The sequence below is a fragment of the Pagrus pagrus genome (genome assembly GCF_965226575.1).
Source record: "Pagrus pagrus genome assembly, chromosome: 17".
Lineage (NCBI taxonomy): Eukaryota > Metazoa > Chordata > Actinopteri > Spariformes > Sparidae > Pagrus > Pagrus pagrus.
The window spans coordinates 7,324,980-7,351,023 of record NC_140201.1 but is presented as its reverse complement, the minus strand read 5'-3'; the positions used below and the strand labels follow the sequence as shown (position 1 = coordinate 7,351,023).

Below are 26,044 nucleotides of genomic sequence, written 5' to 3'. Positions count from 1 at the left end.
GTCTTAGTGGCAGCAGCAGGCGAGCTCAGACGGGATCCCGAGACATTCCCAGGACAGATGGGACATGTAATCCCCCCCAGCGTGTTCTGGGTCTGCCTCGGGTCTCCTCTCAGTTGGAGCCGTTCCTAGAAAACCTCTAGAGGGAGAACACATCCTAATCAGACCGCTCGAACCGCCTCGACCGAGTCTGATGTGAACGAGCAAAAGGTTCTGCTCTGCTTCCTCACGTGAAATCTGAGATAAATGAGATTTATCTTCGAGATCTGAGGAAGAATCATCAAATAAACTTTATATTTCCTTTTCCCCGACAGATTCGATGACCTCAGAGCAACGACAGAAACTCGCCAAGGAGCGGAGAGAGGAGCGAGCCAGATACATCGGTGAGAAACGATCGAGTAACATCAAACTAACTTTAAAGCAAATTTGATCTTCCTGCCGGTGATGCATGAATTTGTTGTAACCAACCTGATGCATGCACATCTTCTCTTCTCTTAATGTAAGTATTAACGTCACTCTGCTCCGACGTGACTGACGGTTGTTGTCGTCTCTTATCGTTTTTCTCCTCGCATGGCTTTCAGAACAGCAAACTCAGCTGCAAGGTAAGGGCTTCACTAAAAAACCCTCGGCGTCCGCAGCGTCACGCCGTTTGGGAATAATCAAACTGAAACAGCCTTTTTCTTCTTCCCTCCATCAATCGATTTATGTTTTATATTTATTTTTCTGTCGTCACTCGCGGGGGGAAACTGTTGCTCCCCGTGAACCTTCAATGATCCGCTCATGTTATGTTCAAATTTATGTTCTTCTACATTCCCACCCAGCGTGCATGTCCCACACCTATAATCATGGTTTGAGTTTGTGGCTCCAGAATGAAACTTTCCTCTCTTGTGAAAATATTGTGCTATCCCAAAGACATGAAAGACGATATCTAGTGTTCAAACGCGGAGGGCTTCTCCCTGTAGATGTAGGCCAGAGCGCGAGCAGCCAATCAGAGGGCGGTTCGGCGGGTGCTTTCCTGCAGAGACGTCCCAGGGGCGTGAAAAATGAGCCGTCATTAGCGTGAACTGAGACCAGGCCTCTCAGACAGATTAGATTTAATTACTACTTTCATTAGCATCAGAAATGTGGTCACGCAGCAGCGCAGTTAAAGGGGACTTCTGCTGTTTTTTACATCGATAATAGTCGAGGTTTATTCAGCTTCAGTTGCTCTGAGATAAGTTTCCTGCAGTCTGTGATTACATGGTACCGTGTTTGGGCCTTTTTCAAGTGGAGCATGCAATTTGTTGAAAACAGTACGCACATAATGGCATGTAGGTCACAAAATATGATGTTTACTGGACGTTTATCCCTTAACCCTTAAAGACCCAGAGAGCCAGCAGCGGCTAAAAATATCTACTGTGCTAAAACCTTCAATTGTGTAATTTTCCTCCAGGACTCTTCTTTCTACAACTGAATGTAAGTTGTAAGAGTCAGAAACAGAGTACGCCGAGCACCAAATGTGGGCATAATTTCCGTTTGGTGAGAAATCTCCTCAGACTCTCGGCCACGCTGACGGGTCATTTTAATGAAAAACTCTGCAGAGCGTCTCCAATGTGTTCTGGTGTCGTTTATCTCCGTAGAGGGACTTCATGGTGCGTTCAGGGGGCACGTCTTAAACTCTGAAATCTACATCGCTTTGTACGACGAAGGATATGTGCACCGACAGGGAGATCATGGTGCGTTCAAGTGCACCTCGTGAAAAATATACGTGACAGTTGTCAGGGCATACATGTCAAACAATAACAAAACACCCCTGGTGTCACACGTCTTGTTTGGGCATTCAGGGGCTCCGTAGTTCTGCAGCATTGATTAGGAAACTAAAGTAGCTTCTTCCTTTAGGGCGATGGATGATGTCATCCTTTCTCAAACATGGCAAATGGCTTGATGCTGACTGCTAGAAAACAGAAAAAAACAAATATATCCGAACATATTGTGAAACATTATCATTTTTGTTGTGTAACAGCAGATGTGCACTGAATATTTTGTGAAACCTCTGCACAAATAAGAATGTGGAAAGCACACCGACGAGCATTAAACCGACATATTTTACAATCCCGCTGCACAGAACGCTGACATAATTGGATTTTTTCACGAATTGGATTTATGGAGGAATGAAGGAGGCTTTCTCATTGTCAACCAGGCTCAGACTTGTGTGCCTCTTTGGCTCATTAGCGGAGATGAGCCGCAGAATACCGAACTAAATACAAAACACGTCTTTGCCTCACGACGCTGCTGAATCCTCGCAGAGATAAACCCACTAAAAACTTCTTCTCACGCCATCTAACACACGGATGATGAGGTGATATATGAACATGCCGTTTCTTTGGTTTGATACAGCATGTAACCCAAAATATCACCATTCATTCTGCATTTTTTTTACATTTTATTTACCATTTTTACTGCTTTTATTGCTGTTGTTGCTACAATGTCGAGGAGCTGATCCCACAAGAATTTCACCTTTTTATACGTAAGAATAAAGGAATCTGTATTGTGCTAAATATATGCCGTGTAAGCTTAGTGATGAGAAACATGTAAATCTAAACTACAAAGGAGAGAGCGACACAGCTGCCGTCCAGCGTAAAGACGTATTCATTTAAGAGGATTGATTGCTGTTTAATTGTTCCTCCAAGAAATGAGCCACAGCAGCGAATGTGCAAAGAAAAACTGGCATCTGCTGGAGGCTGCTGTAAAACACAGCGGGAAACTTCTGCTTATTTACTGTTATCAGGATTAACACAGCGTCTTCCATCTGCTCCACCCGCTCTGTGTGGATGTCGATGGTGGAGGCTCATCGAGAGTTCAAGTGATTATACGCTGTTAAATTATATTTAATTATTTCTTTAAATGCTATATGATGAGATTACGTGGCTTTTTAATAGCTTTAGCTGCTTTTTGCGACACGGATCAAATGATGCTAATGTCGGTCTGTCACTTTATTTCATACAGATTGATTCTGACAACCACTGGACAGGTTGCCATGAAATTTGGTACAAACATTCAGGGTCCCCAGAGGATGAATCATACAATTGTATTGATTCCCTGACTCTTCTCCCTTCACCAAAGAGTTTATTTAACAAGTAAATATCTCCAAATTCACCAAATGTATTGTTTATCTTTTATGAATATTCATGATCCCCAGAAGATGAATCATATAGTTTTAGTGATTCTCTGACTCTTCTCTAGCATCAAAGCTTATGTTTATCAAGTTAAATATCTCCACATCTATAAGAGGTATTGGCAAAATTTTGTCCAAATATTCATGATCCCCAGAGGATGAATCATACATGGTATTGATTCTCTGACTCTTCTCCAGCATCAAAGCTTTTATTTAACAAGTAAAATATCTCCAAATCTACCAAATTTATTGTTGCCAATTATTTTATGAATATTCATGATCCCCAGAGGATGCATCATACAATTCTAGTGATTCTCTTGCATCAACGCTTTTTTTTTTAACAAGTAAACTATCCTGTCATGTACAAGACGTATTGGCAAAATTTTCAGGGCATTCAGGGTTCCCAGATGATTAATCCTGTTGACTTTTGCTTCCTCCTAAATGTGGTTTTGATTGAAATGTCTCAACAACTATTATACAACTATTGGTTGGATTGCCATGAAATTTGGTACACATTGTCACGGTCCCCAGAGGATGAATCATCCAATTTCAGTGATTCTCCCTGACTCTTGTCTTACACCAAAGTTTTTACTTATCAATTAAAATATCGCCACATCTACAAAAAGTATTGGTGCAAAATCTGGTACAAATATTCATGATCCCCAGAGGATGACCCATACAATTTAAGGGCTAGATCTTTCCAAACAAAAGCAGAAAAAAACAACTTGAGCTGAGCAACTTTTTCTAACTTTCTGCTGTCATTTTCATTACTCACTCTTCCTCTTTGTTGCTTCTTTGGCTGAATTTTAACCACTTTTCTCTCCGTGACGACCCCCCCCCCCCCCAACCCCCCACAGCGGCAAAGAAGGCCCAGTGGCTGGAGAAGGAGGAGAAGGCCCGACGTCTGAGGGAGAGCCAGCTGGAGGACCGCAGGAGGAAGCTGGAGGAACAGAGGCTGAAGGCTGAGAAACGTCGAGCTCTGCTGGAGGAGAAACAGAGACAGAAGCTAGAAAAGAACAAGGTCAGAAAACACAAAGTTTAACTCCAGATGAAGCAGCTCAAAACCAAAACCAATACGATTTTAAAGCTTGTTATAAGTATTGACACTGAGCTAATGTGGTTGTAATTGATGTTATCGCGACTGTGGGCAAACATTCGATTACAAACAGATTTCTTTTACTGCCGGTCAAAGATCTGCGTCCTGCTCTCCAAAAATATTTTGTGTTAATTGAAGTCAGGGTGGAAAAATCTGCTCTGTGCCAGTGTTTATACAAGCCTGATAGCTAAGTGCAGTTTTTTGACCACTGGAAAATTGCCTGTGTAACTGGATTTAGTCCCATCTTGAGTGTCAGTCGTGATGCCAAGCACAGGCAGACCGCCAGTTTTCCAGTTGGTCTGAAGTGCAGATTTTTTTTGGCTGTAATTGAGTTAACAGCTATTGATCACAGCGGTGGTTCTCAACATTTCTGGCTATTTTGTGGTTTTCTTGTGCGTCCTTGTCACAAGTCGCACATGCCGTAAGCTCTTCTACCAAACAGTAATTTTCTCAACAAACAGAAGATTCATTTGAGTAATTCTTGAGGAAATGATTTGCTCTTTTTAGGCTATTATGCTCTTTTTTTCTAAAACCAGTCCAGTCTTAATGTGAAGCTACGCTAACTGTTTGCAAACACCGACTAACTGTTGCCTGCGCGTCTCTCCAGGAGAGATACGAAGCAGCTATCAAGAGGTCGACGAAGAAGACGTGGGCCGAGATCCGCCAGCAGAGGTGGTCCTGGGCGGGCGGACTCAACCAGACCTCCCGCAGAGAAAGTGAGTGTCGAACAAACAACAACCTAAAGAGAACACAATGGCGTGAATATATCGTATATCACATCCTCACAGAAACTTCAAGGCTTCAAGTTGAGCGAGGCTGCACAGACCACCAGTGACTCACTGGTCCAAATGATGCAACTCAGGGAAATAGCTTGTGAAGGGTTCGCTGTCAGAAGGGTGTGGATACCAGAGGCAGATACAGTCATTAATGATGTTAAAATATTGTAATTCCTCAGCGAATGTCTCCATTTAAAAGTGATCAAAGAGGTAGAAAGACGAGCAACAAGGTAGCTGTCACGCACATGTTTCATTACATTAGAAGTGTGTTTTTTTCAGAGAGTTGTGAGATAACTTCCCTTTCAGACTGGCCTGTTTCTGGTGTCAAACATGTGACGGCTGCTTCTGTCGGACCCGTGACGCTGAGGTCAAGACAAGCGTGAAAGATCCCGAGTGTGTGTGAGAGAGCGCTTGCGTGATATTCTTGCAGCAGAAGGAAGCTTTTAAGTAAAGTGATGTCTAACTATACCACACCCTTCCCACACTCTCCTCAAATTTCCTCCCCCCTTTCTCCCCGCAAAACTGAAAAAAAAAGATTAATCTCCTCCTGAATGTTAAAGGGAAGCTAGTTTGTCCTCAGAGAATGGTGAGTCTCCCTCCAGATCCAGGCCGAGGGCAGCCTTTATCAGTCCTCAGCTGGGGCCGCCTGCACCCCAGCCGCCTTGTGAACAGTTGTTGTCTGTTGCGTTCTCTCCGGTGCAGGCAGATGCTCGGCCTCCACGGTCAACTTGCCGAGACAGGTGGACCCTGTCATTAACAACAGGCTGTCCAAGTCCTCTGCCACGCTCTGGAACTCCCCCAACAGAAGTAAGGACGACCCGACGTCAATGTCCACCAGGCTTCCTCCTCCCTTCCTCTTCATCCCCCTCCACCTCCCCTTCCTCCTCCTCTCCTAATCTGGTTTTTGGTTTTTCTTCTTTTATTATTATTATTATAACTGTCGTTTCTGGTGGCCTGCCTGCCTGCCTGTGCTTGGTGACTGGTCATTTACCACCTACTCCCTCCTCTTATCACGCTCTCGGTCTCGTATGCATCGTGGTTTTTTGATTTCAGTTGGTGGTTGTCATTGATTTGAGTCTCCTTTGCATTTTTGATCAGCCTCCCTCTCACATTGACATCACTGAGCCATATTTTGTGATATATTTTTTGGTGTTTCATAGGTTTATAAGTTCACATCTTGTCACAAACACCTTCTTTATTGGTTGTCCCCCTGCACTCTACTGTCGGTGGTTTGGTGTGGTGGTGGTGGTGTTGGTGGTGGATATTATAGTGTGACTGTTGCAAATGAAAGTAAGAGCAACTAAATGCACTTGCATTGTGTTATGTTTTGTTTTTTTATGTGTTATGTTGTCTAAATACATAGAATATTTCTATAGAGATTAAGCCTCTTTTGTTTGGTTAGTTGTTTACATTAACGTGTTGCTGCCACCATGGCAAAACATGCTCAGTTTCTTGTTATAACATGAAAGGTTTCTCATCGTAACACAATCCTTTTTACGTCATGACAAGGTATTTTTAATGTTTCACTGACATATTTTCTCTTTATTACCACACACTATTTTAACAACGCATCACTTTAGCTTGTTGTATCACTAAATTTCCAACAATTATACAAAAGCAACACCTGGTTAAAACAAGAAACTTTTCACTTTTTAACATCGTAACTTGGAATGTTGTTAGAACAGACAAGAGCCTGCTGCCATGCTAGCTGCAGTGGATGGTGCTAACATTAGCATGCTAACATGCGCACAATGTACGGCTGCAGCTAAGGATTATCTTCATTATCAATTAATCTGTTTGTTTAGTCTATAAAATTGTGAAAAATGCTCACCACAATTTCTCAGAGCCCGAAGTGACGTCTTCAAATAGCGTTTTTTGTCCAACCAACGTTCATAAACCCCAAAACTCTGATTTAATGCCGTTAATGACGAAGCCTGTCCGCTCTGCCTAACAAGCCCAGAGACACTGCAGCTGCGCCAACCAAAGAGGTTGGTGTGTTTACCGGGGAAACTATGGCTCACAAGCCACTGTACAGGCACCACCACCGTAGGAAGGAAAACACAGACACAACCTATTAACACCAGACAACCACTGAACATACAGTTAGGAAAGAGCACGCTAGGCTAGCTAATTCTTACCTCATTTGTTGTCTGATTTAACGGTAAATTCATCAGGGCCCACTGACTGATACGTAGTGAAAATGAGGAAAAATAACATCAAAAAATATCTTTTTATAACACAACAGGGGTCCTGTTAACCAACAAATGTTTCATATTTTAACAAGAAACTGAGCAGATCTCTTTCAGTCATGGTGGCTGCTGCTGTATTATGATAAATATTTAAATTAACTTGTTGTATCAAACTCATTTCATCTGACTCCTGAGTTCCCCACATGTACATAAGCAGCGCTGTCTTCATCTCAGATTCGTCGCGCCTCATAACATGTGTCATTACAGATCGTATCACCCACAGTGCAATCAGCAGTTCGGCCCTCGGCCTCCCGACAAAAAGAGATTCAGATTTGGAGCTCGATCATTACCGATACAGATCCTCCGATACTGCGGGAACATGAAAGGACAAATTGGAGCTGAATCATATTTCTGCAGAGCCAGAGTCGATATCAGAGCTGGTGTTCGTGGCCTGGGGAGAAGCTCTGCTCAGTGTACCAGTAACAGTCTGGTGGTGGGGGGAGGGGAGGGCAGGGGTAGTGATGCTGGAGCTATGACGTTCGTAGATCCAGACATCAATCTACCTCCAGGTGAGCGGTCCATCAGCAGGCAGCAGCTCAGCTCGGCCTCCTCTTGCCGCATTTGAGAGAGAAGAGGAGGAGGGAAACGACTGTTGCCTAGCAACAGGAGGTAGTCGAGTTATCAGTTAGTCACAAAACATGTCGTTAAAATGATCCGGCCGACGTGCAGCAGAGGTGACTGCATGTGATGTTACATAAGAAATGATATAAGGAGTGTTTTTTTGTTTTTTTTTTCACGTAGACGCGTACAAACAACACGACTCGTGTCGTTACTGGCGGCGCCGTTGTGATTGCACTATTATCATGTGTATGTGTGGTGTGTGTTTATGGGTGTCATGCATACCTTTGTGTACATACACCACAATAGAGCGCTGAGAAGAAGTCGAGCTGCCACTAAATATCTGTGCGGCATGTTGTCAGTGGAAGTTTTTGTCACGAGAGGACAGGAAGTTCGCTCAAACCGGAGCAGCTGTCGCGTTTCGTTCGATGTCACGTTGAGATGGTGCGTTCAGTGTCCATCTGTATGTTGCTGTCCCATGTGAGATTGTCTTCTGTTGTGTTTCAAAGGAGCAGAACAAAACCTACATGCACGCAACACTTACCAATATCAAGTCACCAGCAGTGGAGGAAAAGGAATCCAGATGTTTTACTTAAAGGAGTAGTTCAACATTTTTGGGAAATAGACTTATTGTCTCTCGTGCAAAGAGTTTTGTTATGTTAATATGCTAATCATGAAGCTAAAGCAAGCAGCCGATCAGCTTAGCCCAAAATAAACACGGAATAAAAAGGTTGAGTTGTTGGTTCCCAGGGGGTTACGTGCCGAACGATTTCATTGCCAGGAGTCTTTGTCCAGGAGCTTGTGCTAAACTAAGCTAAGCTAAGCTAACCACCAGCTGGTTATTGCTTCATATTTAGCCTTCAGACGAGCGTGGTATCAATCCTCTCCTCTAGCTCTTGGCAAGAAAGTGAATCAAGGAACTTTATTTATGATCATATTTTAGAAACATATCATAGATTGTTTTTCAAAACTTTAATCTGTAATCCAACTAGTAACTACAGCTTTTAGATTAATCCAGTGGATTGAAAAGATGCATGTTTAACTCGAAAATGCCGTAAAGTTTAAGTGTAACGTAGGATAACATGGAAATAATAGAGTAAGAGAGTAAATGTAGTGCTTTCTACCGCTGTCTGCAGGCCTAAAGTTTGAATTATTTGAAGGAAAGGGCTTCAGTCGTTTGTTTTTTAGTTTTTCAGTGACTGTTGAAGTTTGAGCTTCGTCTTCCTCTCTATGATATTCTATGTGAAGAGACTTCTCCAGTATTGATGTAAAATAAAACGTTTTTATTTCTAACAAATACTTTCAGACTGATTTGATTCGTCTAGAATCAAAGATGGCGCCGACCTCTGACTAAAAGCAACTTTATCCTGACGTCAAGTTTGCTTTATACTCATGAGAGACCGATGTTTTGGTGTGTGTGTGCGTGTGTGTGTGTGTGTTTTCCACCCATCATTACAATGCATCTGATTATATTCTGCTGTTGTTGGACGTCATACATGTGGAATTTTTCATCCCATGACACTCAATAACAGTTAGACACACACACACAGTGTGTGACACGGGATGGTGTTACAGTCAGGGGGAGTGTGTGTTGCTTATAGAACAAACAGCACTAATGTCATGCCGGGCCTCTGCACTGCATCGGGTTTGAGTGAGGTCGAGTAAACAGTAAACACTTTGGCTTCTTGTGTGATGTGTTGTTGAGCGGTAAGTAATGAGGATTAACGTTGGTGTGTTGTTATCTAATGTTTGGTGCTGTGTGTAACGTGTGGGTTAAGGTTCAGTCATTCATCCTGTACGACTCATCTGGATGTTTGAGATTATTGATGCTTCCAAATGTTTTTACAATCAAGTGTGCATTCATGTGCCGCTGGAAAGATCTGTACAGTTAAACGCTGCTTCTTTGTTTGTAGAAGTTATCAGGGTTTGTCTGGATGAATAAACACGAGACAACAGTGTTTATTTACCTCTGACAAAAGCAACAATTTCCTCAGACTTCATCGTCCTACTTTGAGGAATCAAGTTCTGAGTTTAGATGTTTCCTGCAGCACATGAACGCAGCGTAAAACTCCACTCTGCATCAGACGGAGGCAGTGTGTTCAGTGTGTGTGTGTGTGAGGGAAGCGAGGATGTGCTGCAGCGTCATCAGTGAGGACTGAATCACCTCCTGCCGTGTGAGTGTTCACCTGTGCGACAGACAGTATGCAGGAGATATGAGGGTTTGTGTTGCGATTGTTTGTGTGGAGCACCTGTGAGCACCTGTGTGCTCTGACAGTAACTGACGGCGCCCTCTTGTGTCAGCCCGCAGCCTGCGTCTCAGCCCGTGGGAGAGCCGGATCGTGGAGCGGCTCATGACGCCGACGCTGTCCTTCTTGGCCCGCAGTCGCAGCGCCGCCACCCTCCTCAACAACAGCGACTCCCGTGAGTGTGAGACCCCTGACCTGATCTTACTACCTAATGTACCCACAATCCTCTTCTCTGTGTGGCATTTGTGGTTTATAAATAACTCGTTTCAGTTGTGTCTTTTCACCACTCTTGTGTGTTGACATATGGTTTGATTGAAGATAAGGCTGCATTTAACCTTTCATCATCAATGTCAGTTAATCTGTCAATTATGTGTTGGATTAATTGATTGAATGTGACGTAAAACAAATGTCAAAACGAAGTGAAAATGGCAAACTATGACAAACTACAACCATTAAATCTGGGAAAAAAGTCATTATGTTTTGATGCTCTGCACACTGATTTTATAATAATCTGGCTCGGCCTTATGATGGCAGGAAAAACCACAATACTAAAGCTACAAAAGACACTAATGGATAACTATAAAAAGATAATTATCCTGAGATTTGATCAAAAAACAGTATAATAAGTCCCCCTCTCCTCGGCCATCATGTCTTCATCCATCCTCTAGATGTGAGTGATGTCTCGCAGCATGTTGTGGCCTCACTGCGAGGACGTGTTATCATCACTCTGCATGGTGTATGTGTGAGTGTCGGGGGCCCTGACCTCGGCCCTGCTGCCGCTCTCTGCATGTTTATGTGTTGCTCAGACTCTCACCACTGCTCCCGTTCAGCCTCCGCCAGCCCGCTGAACGCCAGCTCCCATCACCACCCGCACCAGAACGCCGCCGAGCGCTGGAGGGTCTCCTCGGCCAGCACGCCGGACATCACCCAGCGCCAGCGTCGACGAAACTCCACACCGGTAAGTACACGTGATGACTCCCATATATAAAACATACTGTGAGTGTACGCCTCTGATCGGTTTGCCTTCGTTGGTTGCATTACGATACGGCCATTTTTGAGATGTAGTTTCCCCAGTAAACACACCGACCTCTTCGTCCTCCTTCCCGGTCTTCTGCTGCTCCACTTGGGGTCACTCGTCCTCCAGAGCAGCTCTTTGCTGCCAGAGTGTCTCTGGGCTGGCTAGGCAGAGCGGACAGGCTGGGTGTCTGCAGTCTTTCCAATGGGAAGAAGGCGCCTATGTATGAACTTTGACGCTTTTCTCGCCCTCTCCCGTTGAAAAACTCGTTGGATGCTTTTTGCACTGAGTACCATGACGCTGTCGAGGCTTTCATCATGCAAAAAAGATTGATGCAAAACCAATTTAGAGGCAGAGTATGGGTCCTGCAAGAGAACCAGTTGGATCTTTAATAGCTGCTCTAATCTCCAAAACTCAGCAACTCACACAAAAATAGCCATGATGGATTAAAAGCACTAGCTAAGACGACGGCTATGTTTTTTTGATATTGGGGTGAACTGATTGAAACCTAAATCTAAAGCTCTAAACCCTCTGATCAAGTTCATATGAACGACAGATTAAATGTTTATGTGTAATGCTGAAGGTGTCTGTGGACTCGTTTCTGTGGCTTCACTTACTTTCTTGGTCCTACTCTCACTGCTCCTATCAGCATCGTTTTACAGTGATAAAACTCTAATATCCCACCCTGCCCAACAACAAACAGAAGACAGACACAGTTAGCATCTGGCTTGTAAACATAACGGAGCATTTGCCAGCTAAATAGGCAGATATTTCCCTCAGGAGCCCAAACACGAGTTTAATATGAGAGTGAATATTGGACTCAGATTTATCAGATTGCCTAAAACAAATAAATGATTATGTTGTTCTGTGCTTCGTTGTCAATGTTGTGTTTAAGGCTTATTTAAAAATGAATCAATAAATGCTTCACAGTCCTTTTATGAATGGCATGTGAAAGAGAAACGGACTGTCATGCCAGGGTTGAAGATTGTTTTTCTTGTCTTATAATGTGATCTGGGAGGAGCCTCTATATTTCAGGTTTAACAAAAGGCCTTTATCTGGTGCAGAAGCGCCGGCCTTCGCCTGTGGTCACCACTGATCATTGTCCCGTCTTTCTTCAAGGTGGACAAAAAGAAGAAGGAGAAGAAAGACAAGGAGAGGGAGAATGAAAAAGAGAAGATCGCCCTGACAAAGGAGAAAGTGCAGAAGAAGAGACATACGGCATCGCCCACTGCCACGACCACGAGATCCAGGCCGGAGACCAGGTATCACCGTGTTCCCAGACCCAGACAGACTGTATTTATAGCTCTGAAAATGTTACATTAATTTAATATTGAGGACTGGCAGCGAGTGAGAGGGAGCTCATGTGTCCTCGTGTTTCATTGCCGGAGCAGGTTAATGTCTGACAGATGGTTCAAGGTGCTATAATCTAACTACCAAAAGAGACGCTGCTGGACACTTTTCAGCGAGCTGTCGATGGACGGTCTGCCAGCAGCAGAAGGGGGTTTTCCTGACTGGTTCACAGGAGGGAAAGATGGCTCCTGCCTCTCCTCCTCTCACGTTACACTCCCCTACAGCCAAAGAGTAATGGCGACCAAGTGTGGAGTTTCAGATCGAGTCGCTCATCTCCTCCATGACCTAGATATGAGCTTTATGTAGAGCACTGGGAACCTCATTACCTTTTCCCTTCACTGCTGTGAAATCACATCCCCTTTTCTCTTTTGCCCCTCAGCACCCCGAAGCCCAAAAACAGACCTCCATCACCTGCTGCCCCAAAAAGCCGGCCCCTGTCCCCGCTGGTCTCTGCAGCGGCCTCCAAGACCCCAGCAGGCAAGAAGACTCCTCCTGGCACCAAGACCAGACCAAAACGAGCCCAGACGCCGGCCAGGGTCCAGCCCCAGACGGTCACTGCGGTCGTGGAAACGGGCCACGAACCCCAGCAGCCTGACGGCTCAGAGGAGAAAAAGAGTGAGTGTTTCCAAGCTTCAAGGTGACCTCGAGGATTTGGCTGACATTTGTGTTTCAGCGTGAAAACAGTGTGAACACACACGATGACAGCAGAGTGTGTGTGTGACTTTACTCCAGGGCTGCACAGTTCATCAAAATATGATCAAAATCACAATGTGGTCGAGGAATATCACAGACATTTTTAAAGTACCTTATAAACCTAAATCTTTTCTACCTTATGACTGTGTCTCTCCGTCTCCTCTCCGACAGACGTCCCTGCCATCGTGGTGTCCTCTGCTCCGGTCACACCTCCTTCCCTCAGCCCTCCGGTCGTTTCAGCCGCCTCTCCAGCGGTGCCGAGTGTAGAGCCGGCTGCCTCGGCTGCTTCTCCTGCTGCCGCCGCCGCTAATCCCGCTCCTGCTGCTGCACCCACCACCACCACTGCTGCTGCTGCTGCTGCCTCCACCCCGGCCGCTCCGACCAGCAGGCCATCAGCCGGCACCAACGACCCGGAGGAGGCCGCTCGAGCCCTGGCCGAGAAACGCAGACAAGCCCGAGAGCAGCGGGAGAGGGAGGAGCAGGAGCGTCTGGAGCAGGAGCAGAGGAACAGGTCAGACGTCACGTCAAGATCAACATCAGTCTGTTGATGCTGCTGTGAAAATATCTAGTTTCAACAAAAAGACAGGAACTCCTGACAACATGATGTAATCCAATACAACAGTGCTGCAATGAAAAAAACACATTTTAAAGCCGGCGTTTCATTAAATTGCATCATAATGTAAAGTTACTTTGTCGCACCCCGGTAGTTTCCTCGCTACAATCATCTCCTCGGGGGTTTCCTGGAAAGAATCCTGAAATCTGGCAGCTCACACTTAAAACACTTTCTGCAAAATAAAGTACGTACCTTCTCTTGTCAGGATCCTTCGTGAGGAGGCGATGGCGCGGGAGGTGGAGGAGAGGAAGCGCAGGGAGGAGGAGGCTCGGTTCATGGCCGAGCAGCAGCGCGTGAGGGACGAAGCCCAGCGAGCTCAGGATGAGAAGGAGGCGCAGCAGAGAGCCAAAGCTGAGCAGGAGGAGAACGAGAGGCTGCAGAGACAGGTCAGTGAACAGGAAACGCAGACCTTATTATTATTCGTCACGGCCGGTGATTCGTATCCACGGCGACGGTCGAACACCAGCTAATACACACGAACTATACTGGTGAATAAATGCTATTTTCAGTCCAAAATGCACAGACTTCTCTACATTTTAGGGCCCTTCGGTGAGCGTCTCTGTCCGGTTTCTGCAAAATCACGCAGCCTTACTCCTCGAACACACTGATTCAAACCCCTCAAACCTTCACTGAACTCACTGTCCAGGTCCTCAATGAGACACATGATCATTCCTTCTGAACTGTAAACACTTTACGCTCTGAAAACCCTCTAATTTTCCATTAACCAACATGAATCCCTGTGATCCCCGCATGCAGTAAGCCCATTTACCATCTGGGCAGATTAATGGATACGAGGATGCTTGAGCTGTCGGTGGCGGCGGTGGAGGGGGCGGGGGGGCCCAAACATCAGGCCCCGGTCTGACTCGCTCACCCCTTGACTGTCTGGCATCTGGGCAGATTAAAGCAGGAGAATATGTGCCGCTGTCACGGACGATGTGTGTCACGCGTGAGTCCTGCGAGTCAGAGGGCCCTTGTCTGCTCCATGCCAGCTGGTGACCTCCATAATGGTGATGAGCGGAGGCTGAGGGAGCCATTGTGACAGTGACAGTCCTGAGTTGCCTCCGTCTCGTACTCTTGGCTCTGCAGCGGGCTGATAGTCGGATAAGCAGCGTCAGTGTGCGCCGGGCCTGAAGCTTTTCCCATTTTCCCCTCAATCGGACCATTGTTCCACCCTGACAGCTCACTCGCTCCGGGCTGGAGAGGCCCTCATATATTTTAGAGCTCATTTAGTTCAAGTGTTGAGCTCTCCGAGTGTCTGCAGACGAAGGCTTGTACCCATAACATTTATACTAATAGCTGCAGTCAAAAGTCTGTTCACTGTGGTTAAACAGCAGATTTCAATGGCTGACAGATGAGTGATTTATGCACACATCATAATTTCTGTTTTCACTGCTGACTTGAACACGTCTGCTTGGTTGGTACTGATTCTAAATACTCAGTGAAGCGTGTAATGGAGTTACTCACATAATATCAACCCTGGCCTGGAGGCTGCAGGACAGACTGAGCATGTGCTGCCCCCTGGTGGTCCAGAGTCGTCTGTCCAGAGAATTACATTCACGTATAACGTTTGCCGAATTCACAAGAAGGTCCAAATAGTTAAGAATTTCTTGCAGACAGTGTTTCACAAAGCTCATAAAGTCTCTCTGATGCGAAAACCCTCAAAACTGAGTTATTTTTAAAGGGAGTCTGGAGACTTTCTCCACAGTGTTGAGCTCTCTCACTGTCTGAAAATGTGTGCGACTATTTAAGATTTGTGCCAAAAAATCAAAACTAATAGCTGCAGTCTGAAGTCAGTTCACACCTGGTATTAACATGTAACTCGATCTCACTTCCCTGCTCTGCATGCAAATACAAAAAAAACAGAAAAGAAAGAAATATCATCATGTGTAACACATGCCGAATTAACAAGAACGCCCAGATTGTTAAGAATTAGTTAGAGACAGCATTTCACAAAGTTTATAAAGTTTCTCTTATGCAACTAATTGCAAAATTGAGGGATTTTTGAAGGGAGTCTGGGGATTTTCTCCTCTGATTACAAAGAAGTAGCCTTTATTATTTATTAAGTGTATCTGTAAAATTTGACATGTTTACTGTCAAGAAGATGTTGTCTTCTTTTGTATATTAAGTCTAAATTGTGAATAACAGCAGTGCCATGACAAACTGACAGAAACAACCCAATGTATTGCATTTAATGTCGAATCAACAAGAAGGCACGAATAGTTAAGAATTAGTCATAGAAAGCTTTTCACAAAGTTTATAAAGTTTGTCCCAATGCAACATCTCTCAGATTTGAGCAATTTTTGAAGGGAGTCTGGGGATTTTCTCCACAGACAACAAAGAAGTAATCTGTGTTAGTTACTTTTGGTGTAAACGGTGAGAGGTTAAGTGCAGCTTTTATGTGACACACACTGCTCATATCAACACGTCTATGAACTCAGAGCGTCTTCGAGATAAATGAGGACAAAAGTAAAACTTTCAGTGTTATTTCTGTCATCTTCATACTAATGTTTTCTTGTTTCAGAGGGAGGAGGCCGAGGTCAAAGCCCGCGAGGAGGCCGAGCGTCAGCGCCTGGAGAGGGAGAAGCACTTCCAGAAAGAAGAGCAGGAGCGTCTGGAGAGGAAGAGGGTAAGTTCAGACGCTCATCAGCATTTCCTCTTTTTGAGAAAAACATCAGCAGCTAACTGTGTGACCTCCCCGTCTGCTCTGCACAGCGCCTTGAGGAGATTATGAAGAGGACCCGGAAGAGCGATGCAGGAGATAAGGTCTGTGTGATTCGTTTCAAACAAGCTGGAAGAAAATAAACTTCCTCTTCTTCTTCTTCAGAAATAAACAAATGTGTTTTTGTTTTTTCTTATCGCAGAAAGACGTCAAAGCTTCTCCACAGGTCAACGGCAAGGACACAGAGCTCAGTAAAGGTACAAGTCACATCCTCAACACAGTCAGTCTGTCATTTAAACAGTCTGAGAAGGATCTGATTTATTTACGTTTCTGCTGCAGCTGGAAACCTGCAGAGTCCCGGCGCAGCAGTCCTCAGCCCGTCAGCTCCCGTTGTAAACGGCGTCCAGCCCGCCGCCCACCAGAACGGCGTCTCAGCCAACGGAGAGGCGGCCGACTTCGAGGAGATCATCCAGCTGAACAACAGCGGGAACCCGACGCAGACTCAGAGCGGGCTGGTCAGCGAGCCCATCCTGGCGTTCGAGGGCGGAGAGCCGTTCCTGATGAAGACAGGCCCTATGAAGCCTCAGCATGTCGCAGGTGAAGAGATGGACACTCATTTCTGCTATTTTTCTTCTAAAAAAAATAATATGTTTGCCTTTTTAGGTCTGTCAAAGTCCTATAAATGAAACAAGATGGAAAGAAAAAACCCTAAACACTTAAACATGAACTTTTCAATCAATGAATCCTGAAGTCACCAAAATTAGCTTGTATACTGAGGTCTTTTAAATACAGGTGACCTGCTAAAAATTAACTCTTTTCCACATTGGGAGCGGACCAACTAGGCTTTCTGTTGTTTTTTGTGTCACATTCGTCATCATGAATGCGCCCAAAAAACAGGGAAGAGTAGAAAACAGCTGCTCATGAACCTCATCAGAATACACCCAGAAGAAACTCGATGAAATCTTGATTTGATCAGTCTTAATCAATGATATTCTGAATTAGATTAGTCTTTTCCGGAGCTGATAACGGAAGTTGCTGAGGAGTGACGCATCTCACCTCTTTCTGGTCCGATGTTAAAGCGCTACCTGACGGAGACGGACGGAAAGATATTAACAAGCTAGCGTCCTTAACGTCAACACACGTCGTAGCAATCGCAGAGGAGATGCTGTGACGGAGAGGAGATTAAATTAGCCTGTTCAATCTGGTGTTGAGTTCACGTCACAGCCGAGCTGAGCCGGAGGCGATAAGTACCTGTGACTGCTGCGGACTCTGATAATTAACAGTCAACCTGCACACAAAAACCAGATGTTAGTGGGTGTAAGTGGGTTTTTGGCCAGTGTGAAAGGGGTACAGTGGTAAAACCTTTATCTTTTAATTACAAGGCCCCCAGAAGACCACTCTGTCGCCTGTTGAAATGGTAAAAATGGAAAATTCAAAGTCAGCTGGGTGTAGAAATTCGATCAGATATTCTGCAAACCGCCGTCCCAAGATGACAAGACATTCTTTTCCTCATTGTGCGTACAAACAAAAGGCTTTTCCCTCGCTGCGGGGGCGCACAAAGAGTCAGAAATCCTCTCGGTCCTCGTGTGTACGAACTGCACAAACACAAAACGATCAGAAACATAAAGAAACAAAGAGACGACGCCGACAGCAAACCCCAGAGTACACAGTACCAACGGAAAATAACAAAAAGAGAGAGCATTTAATGTGTCTCAGAGGAAAGGTGTTCAAGAATACAAATAAACCCACGTGTGCACGTTAACTGAAAATACTGAAGGCAGCGTTCAACCTGCTGGAAAAATAAATTTTTGATTCCACGTTTAAGAAATGAACATTAAATATCAAAGAGAAGGTTTCCGTCTGGTCTCACCTGTTTGTGTTTGTTTCCCTGCAGAGGTCCTGTGAGTCCCCACACATCCATGGAGACGCGCCTTATGTCTCAGCTTGAGCTACGAGATTCATGCCACACCACAGCGGCTTATAAGAATAGTGTGCCAAACAAACAAACAAACGATGAACTGCGCTGAAAAACTCACATCTACAGTATCTTGCCACAGAGGACAAAAGACGACGAGGAGAAGAAAAAAAAAACTCTGCCTGGAGAAAGAAAAAAAAAACTCATCTGAAATATAAAAAACGTGCAACAACGACAACAACAACAAGTATTCTCTGTCTTCACCGCGTGTTCTGGTGCAGCATTTGTCAAGTTTTACTGAAACGTCACATACAGATTTTATGGTGCACCTTAAAGATGACTGACTGTGTAACAAAAATTTTAGAAAATACAGTATAAGATCCTGGAAATACATAATATTTGACAATGGTTGTTATTATTACCGTCGTTACGATATTGTTATTGTTACCTTAAGTTGAACAGTGTGTGTGTGTGTGTTTGTTGTTTTTGTCTTGAATTATTGAGTTATTTAACACGGGGGAGCATCGTAAGGACCGGCCACAGACAGTGTATGTAAATGTATAATGAGCCCGGCTGCCTCGGCCTCCTGTTACAGGGGATCTGTGAAATAAAGCTTTATGAAAGGGACTCGGCTCCGCGTGTCCGTCTGTCCGTCTGCACCAGAAACATCAGAAAACATCAGACACACACTGAAGCTACAGAGATCTGCAAGAAACTATAAATGCATTTGGTATTTTGTCCTGATTTGGTGTTTAATCTGCAGATTTTATCATAAAGATGTGATTAATATGACATAACAAGGGAATAAGACAGTACATTTACTCAGATACTGTACTTGAGTGCACCGTATTGCAGACTTTACAGTAAACACAGAGAAGACGGCTACAGCGTGTACCGACTTCCTGTTTTCAAAATAAAAATGTGGGATATTTAAAGCAGAGATACTGTGTTTAAAGCGATTGAGAAGCTATTGAGCTAAGATGCTAATATTTACATATAGCCTAAAAATTACTGAAAAATTATGAACAGATGTAAAATGTGAAAACAAGAGGCGTATCTCATGCAGCCAGTGTAGTTACATGATCCCAACATGATTTTGAGTCAATTGATCACATGACCTGGAAGCTGTTGAGCTAACATGCTAATATTTACATATAGAAATTTATAAAAAAAATAATAAAAATTAATAAAAAAAAATTTAGGGACATTAAACGTAAAAACAAGAGGCGTATCTCATGCAGCCAGTGTATTTACATGATCCCAACATGATTTTGAGTCAATTGATCACATAACCTGGGAGCTATTGAGCTAAAATGCTAATGTTTACATATAAAAATTATTAAGTTAAGTGAAAAGTCCCTAAAATAACAAAGTTTTGTAGCAAAACCTATTTTTTTTCTTGTTTCCTCTTCAGTCAATCATCTCATGACCCTTCAGATATAATATATAACTTTACTATATAACTGAATATAAAGGAAAAGTTGCCCCGACTCGAACAGCTACAACTGACTGAGTGAGACAAAAGCAGTGAAACATCCCTTTTTAATCTATTGTGTTATATATAGTAACTTTAAATTAATTTTAAATGTATCTGCAGATACTTTTACAGATTTTCTTACAAACTTAAATACTTTTGCTTAAGTATGTTTTTGAATACAGGAGTTTTACTCTTAAATTACTTAAATTCAGGTCCAGAGCTCGCTCACCGTCCCTCAACATTAACTAACATGTTCAGACAGACCACCAGGTGGCAGCACAGACTCTAAAGCGTCTTGTTTTCAAACTGGGGTCCGCCGACCAACAGGGGTCCACAAGTGGGTTGTTGTTGGTCCCCAGCAAAAGGAAGAATATAATATTATAACCTTTATCACATCTGCTGGAAGACGGAAACACAAGGAACTTTACAGAGAAGGTTCATTGTGGTACCTTGAGCTGCCGGCTGTCGGACTCGGACCTGTTGAAGTAAAACTTTGTCCTTGGAGCATCATTAAGAAGATGGTCGGCTGCCTGAGCCAGGAGTTCAACGATGCTGGAGAGTAAACACAGCATTACATCGAAATATGCAAGAAGAAGCAAAACGTTTTCCCCAGGAGGGTAAAGTAACAACCTGAAAATGACACAACTCAAATAAATTACTTGTGAATTGTACTTAAGTACATCCCACCTCAGTGAGCCACAAGTTAGTGAAAACAAACATTTTTTAAAGATTATATTTAATCATGTTTTTTTGACACTCTCCAGTTTGAGTCTCTGGGAACAGGATCTTATATTTGACAGAATTAAGACTTTAACAGAGTCGTTCTGTTTTCAGTCTGTTTGTTTGGCTTCATGTGACACAGAGAAGAGAGATGACCTCAGACAGCTCTGAGTGTCGTCCAGCTGAAGGCTCAAAGGTGCGAGTCTGAGCTCAAATCAAATATCAGAAGCCTTGTGGTCGCTGCTCTTGTTTTCCCGTCAACTCCGAGCGACTCTGCCCTCAACCTGAACTCTCACCGCAGCAGCAGCCGGTCCGTGCATCTGTCACCGGGTCGCTACCGTATCAGATGTCTCACAGAAAACACTGGAGCTTGTTTCTGTGTGACCACGCTGCCATTTGGTGCAGAGATGTGATTCTGGACGGACACCAGAGGGGAGGACATGTTGTCTGATGGTAGCTTTGTAATTAGACAGCTTACTCACTGTGTGATGCTGTGATCCTGTGAGTAATGAGACCCTGTTTACTCGTCTGTCTGAGCAGAGCAACGCTGCAACTCGCGGTTCTATAGTGTTCTGTTGTGTGTCCGATCAGGGGGTGTTCACCTGGATGAGACAGGTGCAACACGGCAGTATGACGCCTGTCACAACTCTGGTGCAGACCGACATATCTCAACAACTACTGGAAGGATTGCCCTGAACTTCTGTACAGACATTCATGTTCCCCAGAGGATGAAGCCTCGCGACTTTGGTGATCTTCTGACTTCTTATCTACCGTGATATTTTTAGTTTTTTAGTGACTTGTCTCAATCCTAATGACGTTTGTGATCCCCTGACTTTTTCTTTAGCGCCACCAGCAGGTTCAACTTTTCAGTGAAATATGACAGCATCTATCAGACGGACATTCATGGTGCCCAGAGGATGAACCCTAACAACTTAAGTCATCCCCTGAGTTTTCCACTGAGAACCATTACTACATCTGTGGTTCGACTGAAATGTCTCGACAACTGTTGGATGGATTGTATTTCTTTGAACCAATCACCATCTTCTTGGGCGATGCAAAGCCCAGGAGAAAAATTTGAGCCCTGGTATTAAAAGGACAATATCCTGTGTTGATGATGATTGAATTTTCCTTTTTTGGGTGAACTGCTGTGCCTGGATACGGCCTCACAGAGCTGCTAGCTCGGCTGCAACAGCTCTAATTTTAGTAAAAGTTGATCTTAGACCATCAGTATCTTCGGGAACCTGCAAATGTTCTGTCTTCATGTTAATGTTCATATGCTACAACTGGAGGTCACATAGACGCAGGACCTGTAGCGGCTTTCATGCAGCTGTCTCTTGTCCCACACTGATCTGTCGGTTTGTTGCCCAATCAATGTGGGACCTGAGACAGCAGCCTGAAAGAAATTACAATACAGGAAGTCAGTGTCTCTGTGAGTGAGCACTGACTTCAATTCACTCTGGACGTCAGCCAAAAGCAACAGGATGCAAATGTCAAACTGTCACGTAGCTCAGCGGTTCACCCTGCCCATCCCCATTGTCATAAATGATGCCGAACGTTTGAACCTTTCTACATTTACAACCTTTTAGAAACGTTAGCACACCCTGCAGGCACATTACTCACTCTTAACTCAGATCATCCTTCAAACAACATCACTGAAAAGGCCTCCAGAGAGGGAACTATTTATAATTCAGATGTGATTTCACCAAGTGGTTGTCAGACTGTTGGTTGCAAGAAGCTTCTCCACGCCGTTCTTCACCACACGTTTCTATAAACGAGGAGGAAGAGACGTGTCACTCTTCTCTGTTTTTCAAGGCACTTTCACTCTCCCCCCGCAAGGTAAGCCTCATCTTTTACTTCTGTTTTTATATCTTGACAACCAAAATACACCACTGAGGTCTCAATTTCCTCTCAGCAAACAAGGCAGACATTTTGATTTGAGACGTAGATTTTATTGTCTCGTTTTCCATCTCTGTTCTATATTAAATTAATCATGCTGACATGGTTCAGTTAAGATAAGCAGGAATACAATTAGATTAATGAATAAAATACTGATGAAATACAGTCTTTCCCGTTTTCTTGTTAGTGCAACCGCACAAATTTTCAACATTTTTGCTTTGAAAAGAGGAAAAAGTCACTTGTTGTACTTCTAATAAAGACTGGAGACACTGTTAATCAAAGCCAAACTGAACAACTGGGCTACTGTCAGTTAAATATATATAAATAATACATGAAAATAAACAAAAAGGTGATAATTTGGAACTTTTTGGTGTTTTTTAGATGGACTCTGGCTTTGACGGCCTTCATCTTATTTTTACTTGTTACTCGTTTGCTCCATTTTGAATGATGACTCAAAATGCTCCACGAGTTTCATGTTGCAGGGAGAAAACATGCGGACAGTCCCTTTAATCTTACTGACTTTTACTTCACTTTCATCCGCTGATCTCACTGCTCAGAGTCGTCCTCTGCCTCTTGGTATTCGAGCCTGCAGCGAGACCGTAAACAGCTCGTAACAGTAGTGACAGACAGACAGGGAGCCATGTGTGGCCCCACATTGTGGTCAAGGCAGAGATTTTGTCAGGGGTTAATTTTAACTTTGGCAGCCCGAGTGTCCGACACCTGTGCTGCAAAGGAAAATGACAGTGAGTAGGAACTGTTTGCATAGCTCGGTGGAAGGTCAACGAGGGGCGATTTGATCGCTGCATGCCATGAAGAGTTGTCAGAATTCAAACCAGGTCTTTGTGCAGGATGTGGACTGGATGTCATGCTGTCACTGTGCAGAATGAGGGACAAGAAGTCGGGGGAAATAGCTGAAATCCCTCTCTGGCAGCACAGGCATCATCAAAATGTGGTTGTTTTCCTTTCTTTTTCGATGAAATAGTTAAATATCAGGTGATTGTCAGTTATCACATTATAATGTCTGTTATGTTGCAGAGATATCTACTGAAGTTAGCATGCTAACCAGCAGGTCTAAAGCTCCTGTACGAGCAGAATAAACACCAACACTTCCCCGGTGCTCCGAGCTCCCAGTCTTGACCGCTAACTGCACGGCTAACTGAGCTAAATAGCTGGTGGCTCTGGTGTAGTAGATATATATTATATATTATAGTTTTGTGTACACGTTTGTTTCAAGTTATTTTTATATTTCAGTACTTTATCTTTTTAGAACTTTATACATTTTATTTTTACTTACTCTTGTTGTATTATCTTTCTCTATTTAAATCTCCCCCTAAATTAATAAAATGCAATAAAATCAGGGAACTCAGGAGCAATAAAACAAGAAATATAAAACAGTAAAACACAGTATAAAAGAGCAACATTAAAACCTCTGAATCCAAATGCTTTATAAAGCGTTGCAGCTAAAACTGTAAAGATGTTATCCCTCTTTGTTTTGAACCTGGGACTGTTAACAACATGTAATTCTCTGGTTTCAGGGGTCTTGGAGCAGAATAAAGTGTTAAGAGTTCTGCGATGTAAAGCGGAGCCGGACTACAAGGATTAAAATTAATTCTGTAACGGATCGATAGCCGGTGTAATTCAGCCAGGACCACTGACATGTTGTTTAGCACCTGACAGACTGTCTATGCACAAGGAAGATTTTAAAAAAGGGAAGTAATAAGGAAACAACGTCAAACAGTCACTGAACAATGAACCAAATGTTACAGCTCTCCAGTCTGGTTGTCCAGGATTGGTTTCCTCCTCACTGTGGGGGATTTAAACGCTCCCTGAGGTCAACAGGTGGTGCACAACCAGCCTCTTATCTGTAATGTTTTATTTTCTTTATGTTGGAGACAAACGTCTACACCTTCCTCAGTTTGTAACAGACTCTGACACAAGACACACTGACTGATCTCAAGAGGAATCTCCTCGAGGGACGTCTTTGCGACAGTTTATTTATTCACCGCTGACTCCCACATATCCAACAGAAAAACATGTAAGTGAGCTGACACAGAATATAACTTTAGTAACCAACTAGTGTATTTGTGTTTGGCCAAGGCCCAGTGAGCCCTGAGTGGTGTTAAGGATGGAATCTGTGTGTGTGATAGGAGGCGTTATGAGGCTTACAGTCTGATAAAAATAGTGCACAGTACTACAGACAGCACCGGCACCAGGCACTAATGACACAGACTTTCAAGCCAGAAGACAAGCTGTTTGTTTGGGGATGCTAGGAGACTGTAAACAGTTGCTTATGAAAGATCTGCTGATTCAATGATGTAATTAACCCCCCAAAAAAGGATGGTTAGTGTGTGAGGATCCTGACCTACATGCTGTATCCAATCAGCTACGAGTACTTTCAATGCATTTATTTATTTACAAGGACGAACCAAAGGAAGCATCCATCCAAAACTAATTTTGTCACAAGAGAAATAACAACAAAGACCAAACAAAAATGGCGTTCATTCATTTGATGGTAGATTCACTGACCCAGTTTGTTTGGGAATATCAGGATATGAACCGTCAATACACATCACCAAAGGACATGTTAAGGGCCTTAAAGGGTAACTCCACTCATTTTAGGCATAAAAGTGTGTTCACAGGTCTTGTGGAGTTCGACTGCATAGACACATGAAGACTTTCAGAGGAAGCTGGACTCATTATGGACAAACAAAAGATCAAAATCAATACAGCAGAACCAGACATATCCATTTTTTTATTCAATACATTTTTCGTCCTTCTCAAAACCTGTTTCCTATGTTATTGGAGCGGTTTACAATATTAATGAGGTAATAATACCCCATAACTGAATAAACAAGCTGTTCTCAGAGGAAAATAAGGTCCCCAGAACACTGTTTGAAGCTGGAAAGGTGGCAGGGTCCGCCACATATAAACAAAGTAAAACATCCATGTAAATAAAGACAGTTTGTTTATTTAGTTTGTTTAGGCATAAAAAGAAAAATCAGTAAAAGAAGATATTTCCCTTCTGATTAACATTCATTCGCCAAATCTACAAATAGATTTTCCAGTTAATGGTCACTTTCACCAGAGGTTCTGGCCTGTTTCTAATAGACCGAAGACTATACTTATCTTATAGAGGCCCTTTGTCAAAATGTAGTTTTATGTACCATCAGTATGTCTGATATTGTGTGCACATCAATGCATATTTAGGCCTGTAAGTAATTTGTTTTTAGACAAATGTACATAGGGGGTGGAGAACAGGGACTGCATAGGGCCCAGCAGCTTATGTTACTGTCAGTCAATTAGTCTTGTCTCTTTTAAACCTATTATATCTTAGCTTACTTTCCTATTTCTCCTACTTGTTTTAATTGTTTTGTTTCTTAATGTCTTCCTACTTGTTTTTAATGTCTTTTAATGTAATTGTATGCCCTTGTAAAGCACCTTGAGTTGCCTTGTGTCTGAAGTGTGCTATACAAATAAACTTGCCTTGCCTTATGTTTTGCCCCGGGGGACAATAATCCTGCTATGTGCCAGTGCCACAGGTGGTGCAGCGAGAATAAACACAGAAATAGGCGAGATAATGAGCTCCAGACTCTGCTGGGGAAACCTGACCCACTCCCCCTGGACATCTAC

General features: G+C 43.6%; 1 protein-coding gene across 6 annotated transcripts in view; it reads left to right on the top strand.

The window, feature by feature from the left end:
- The window catches only part of LOC311272858 (uncharacterized protein), a 39,483-nt gene extending 20,535 nt beyond the window's left edge, over positions 1 to 18,948 (top strand). The window contains exons 3-18 of one of the 6 annotated variants that reach the window (XM_084379566.1): positions 312 to 380; positions 579 to 599; positions 4,009 to 4,172; positions 4,855 to 4,963; positions 5,726 to 5,830; positions 10,132 to 10,251; positions 10,883 to 11,034; positions 12,211 to 12,353; positions 12,821 to 13,056; positions 13,306 to 13,645; positions 13,953 to 14,133; positions 16,269 to 16,373; positions 16,460 to 16,510; positions 16,609 to 16,663; positions 16,746 to 17,003; positions 18,301 to 18,948. In XM_084379566.1, coding sequence (XP_084235692.1) covers positions 312 to 380; positions 579 to 599; positions 4,009 to 4,172; positions 4,855 to 4,963; positions 5,726 to 5,830; positions 10,132 to 10,251; positions 10,883 to 11,034; positions 12,211 to 12,353; positions 12,821 to 13,056; positions 13,306 to 13,645; positions 13,953 to 14,133; positions 16,269 to 16,373; positions 16,460 to 16,510; positions 16,609 to 16,663; positions 16,746 to 17,003; positions 18,301 to 18,311 — 2,120 coding nt within the window. In that variant the 3' untranslated portion in view covers positions 18,312 to 18,948. The remainder of the gene's footprint in view (positions 1 to 311; positions 381 to 578; positions 600 to 4,008; positions 4,173 to 4,854; positions 4,964 to 5,725; positions 5,831 to 10,131; positions 10,252 to 10,882; positions 11,035 to 12,210; positions 12,354 to 12,820; positions 13,057 to 13,305; positions 13,646 to 13,952; positions 14,134 to 16,268; positions 16,374 to 16,459; positions 16,511 to 16,608; positions 16,664 to 16,745; positions 17,004 to 18,300) is intronic. The other 5 variants (XM_084379568.1, XM_084379567.1, XM_084379569.1 and 2 more) reach the window with 5 other exon arrangements.
- The last annotated feature ends 7,096 nt before the right edge of the window (positions 18,949 to 26,044 follow it).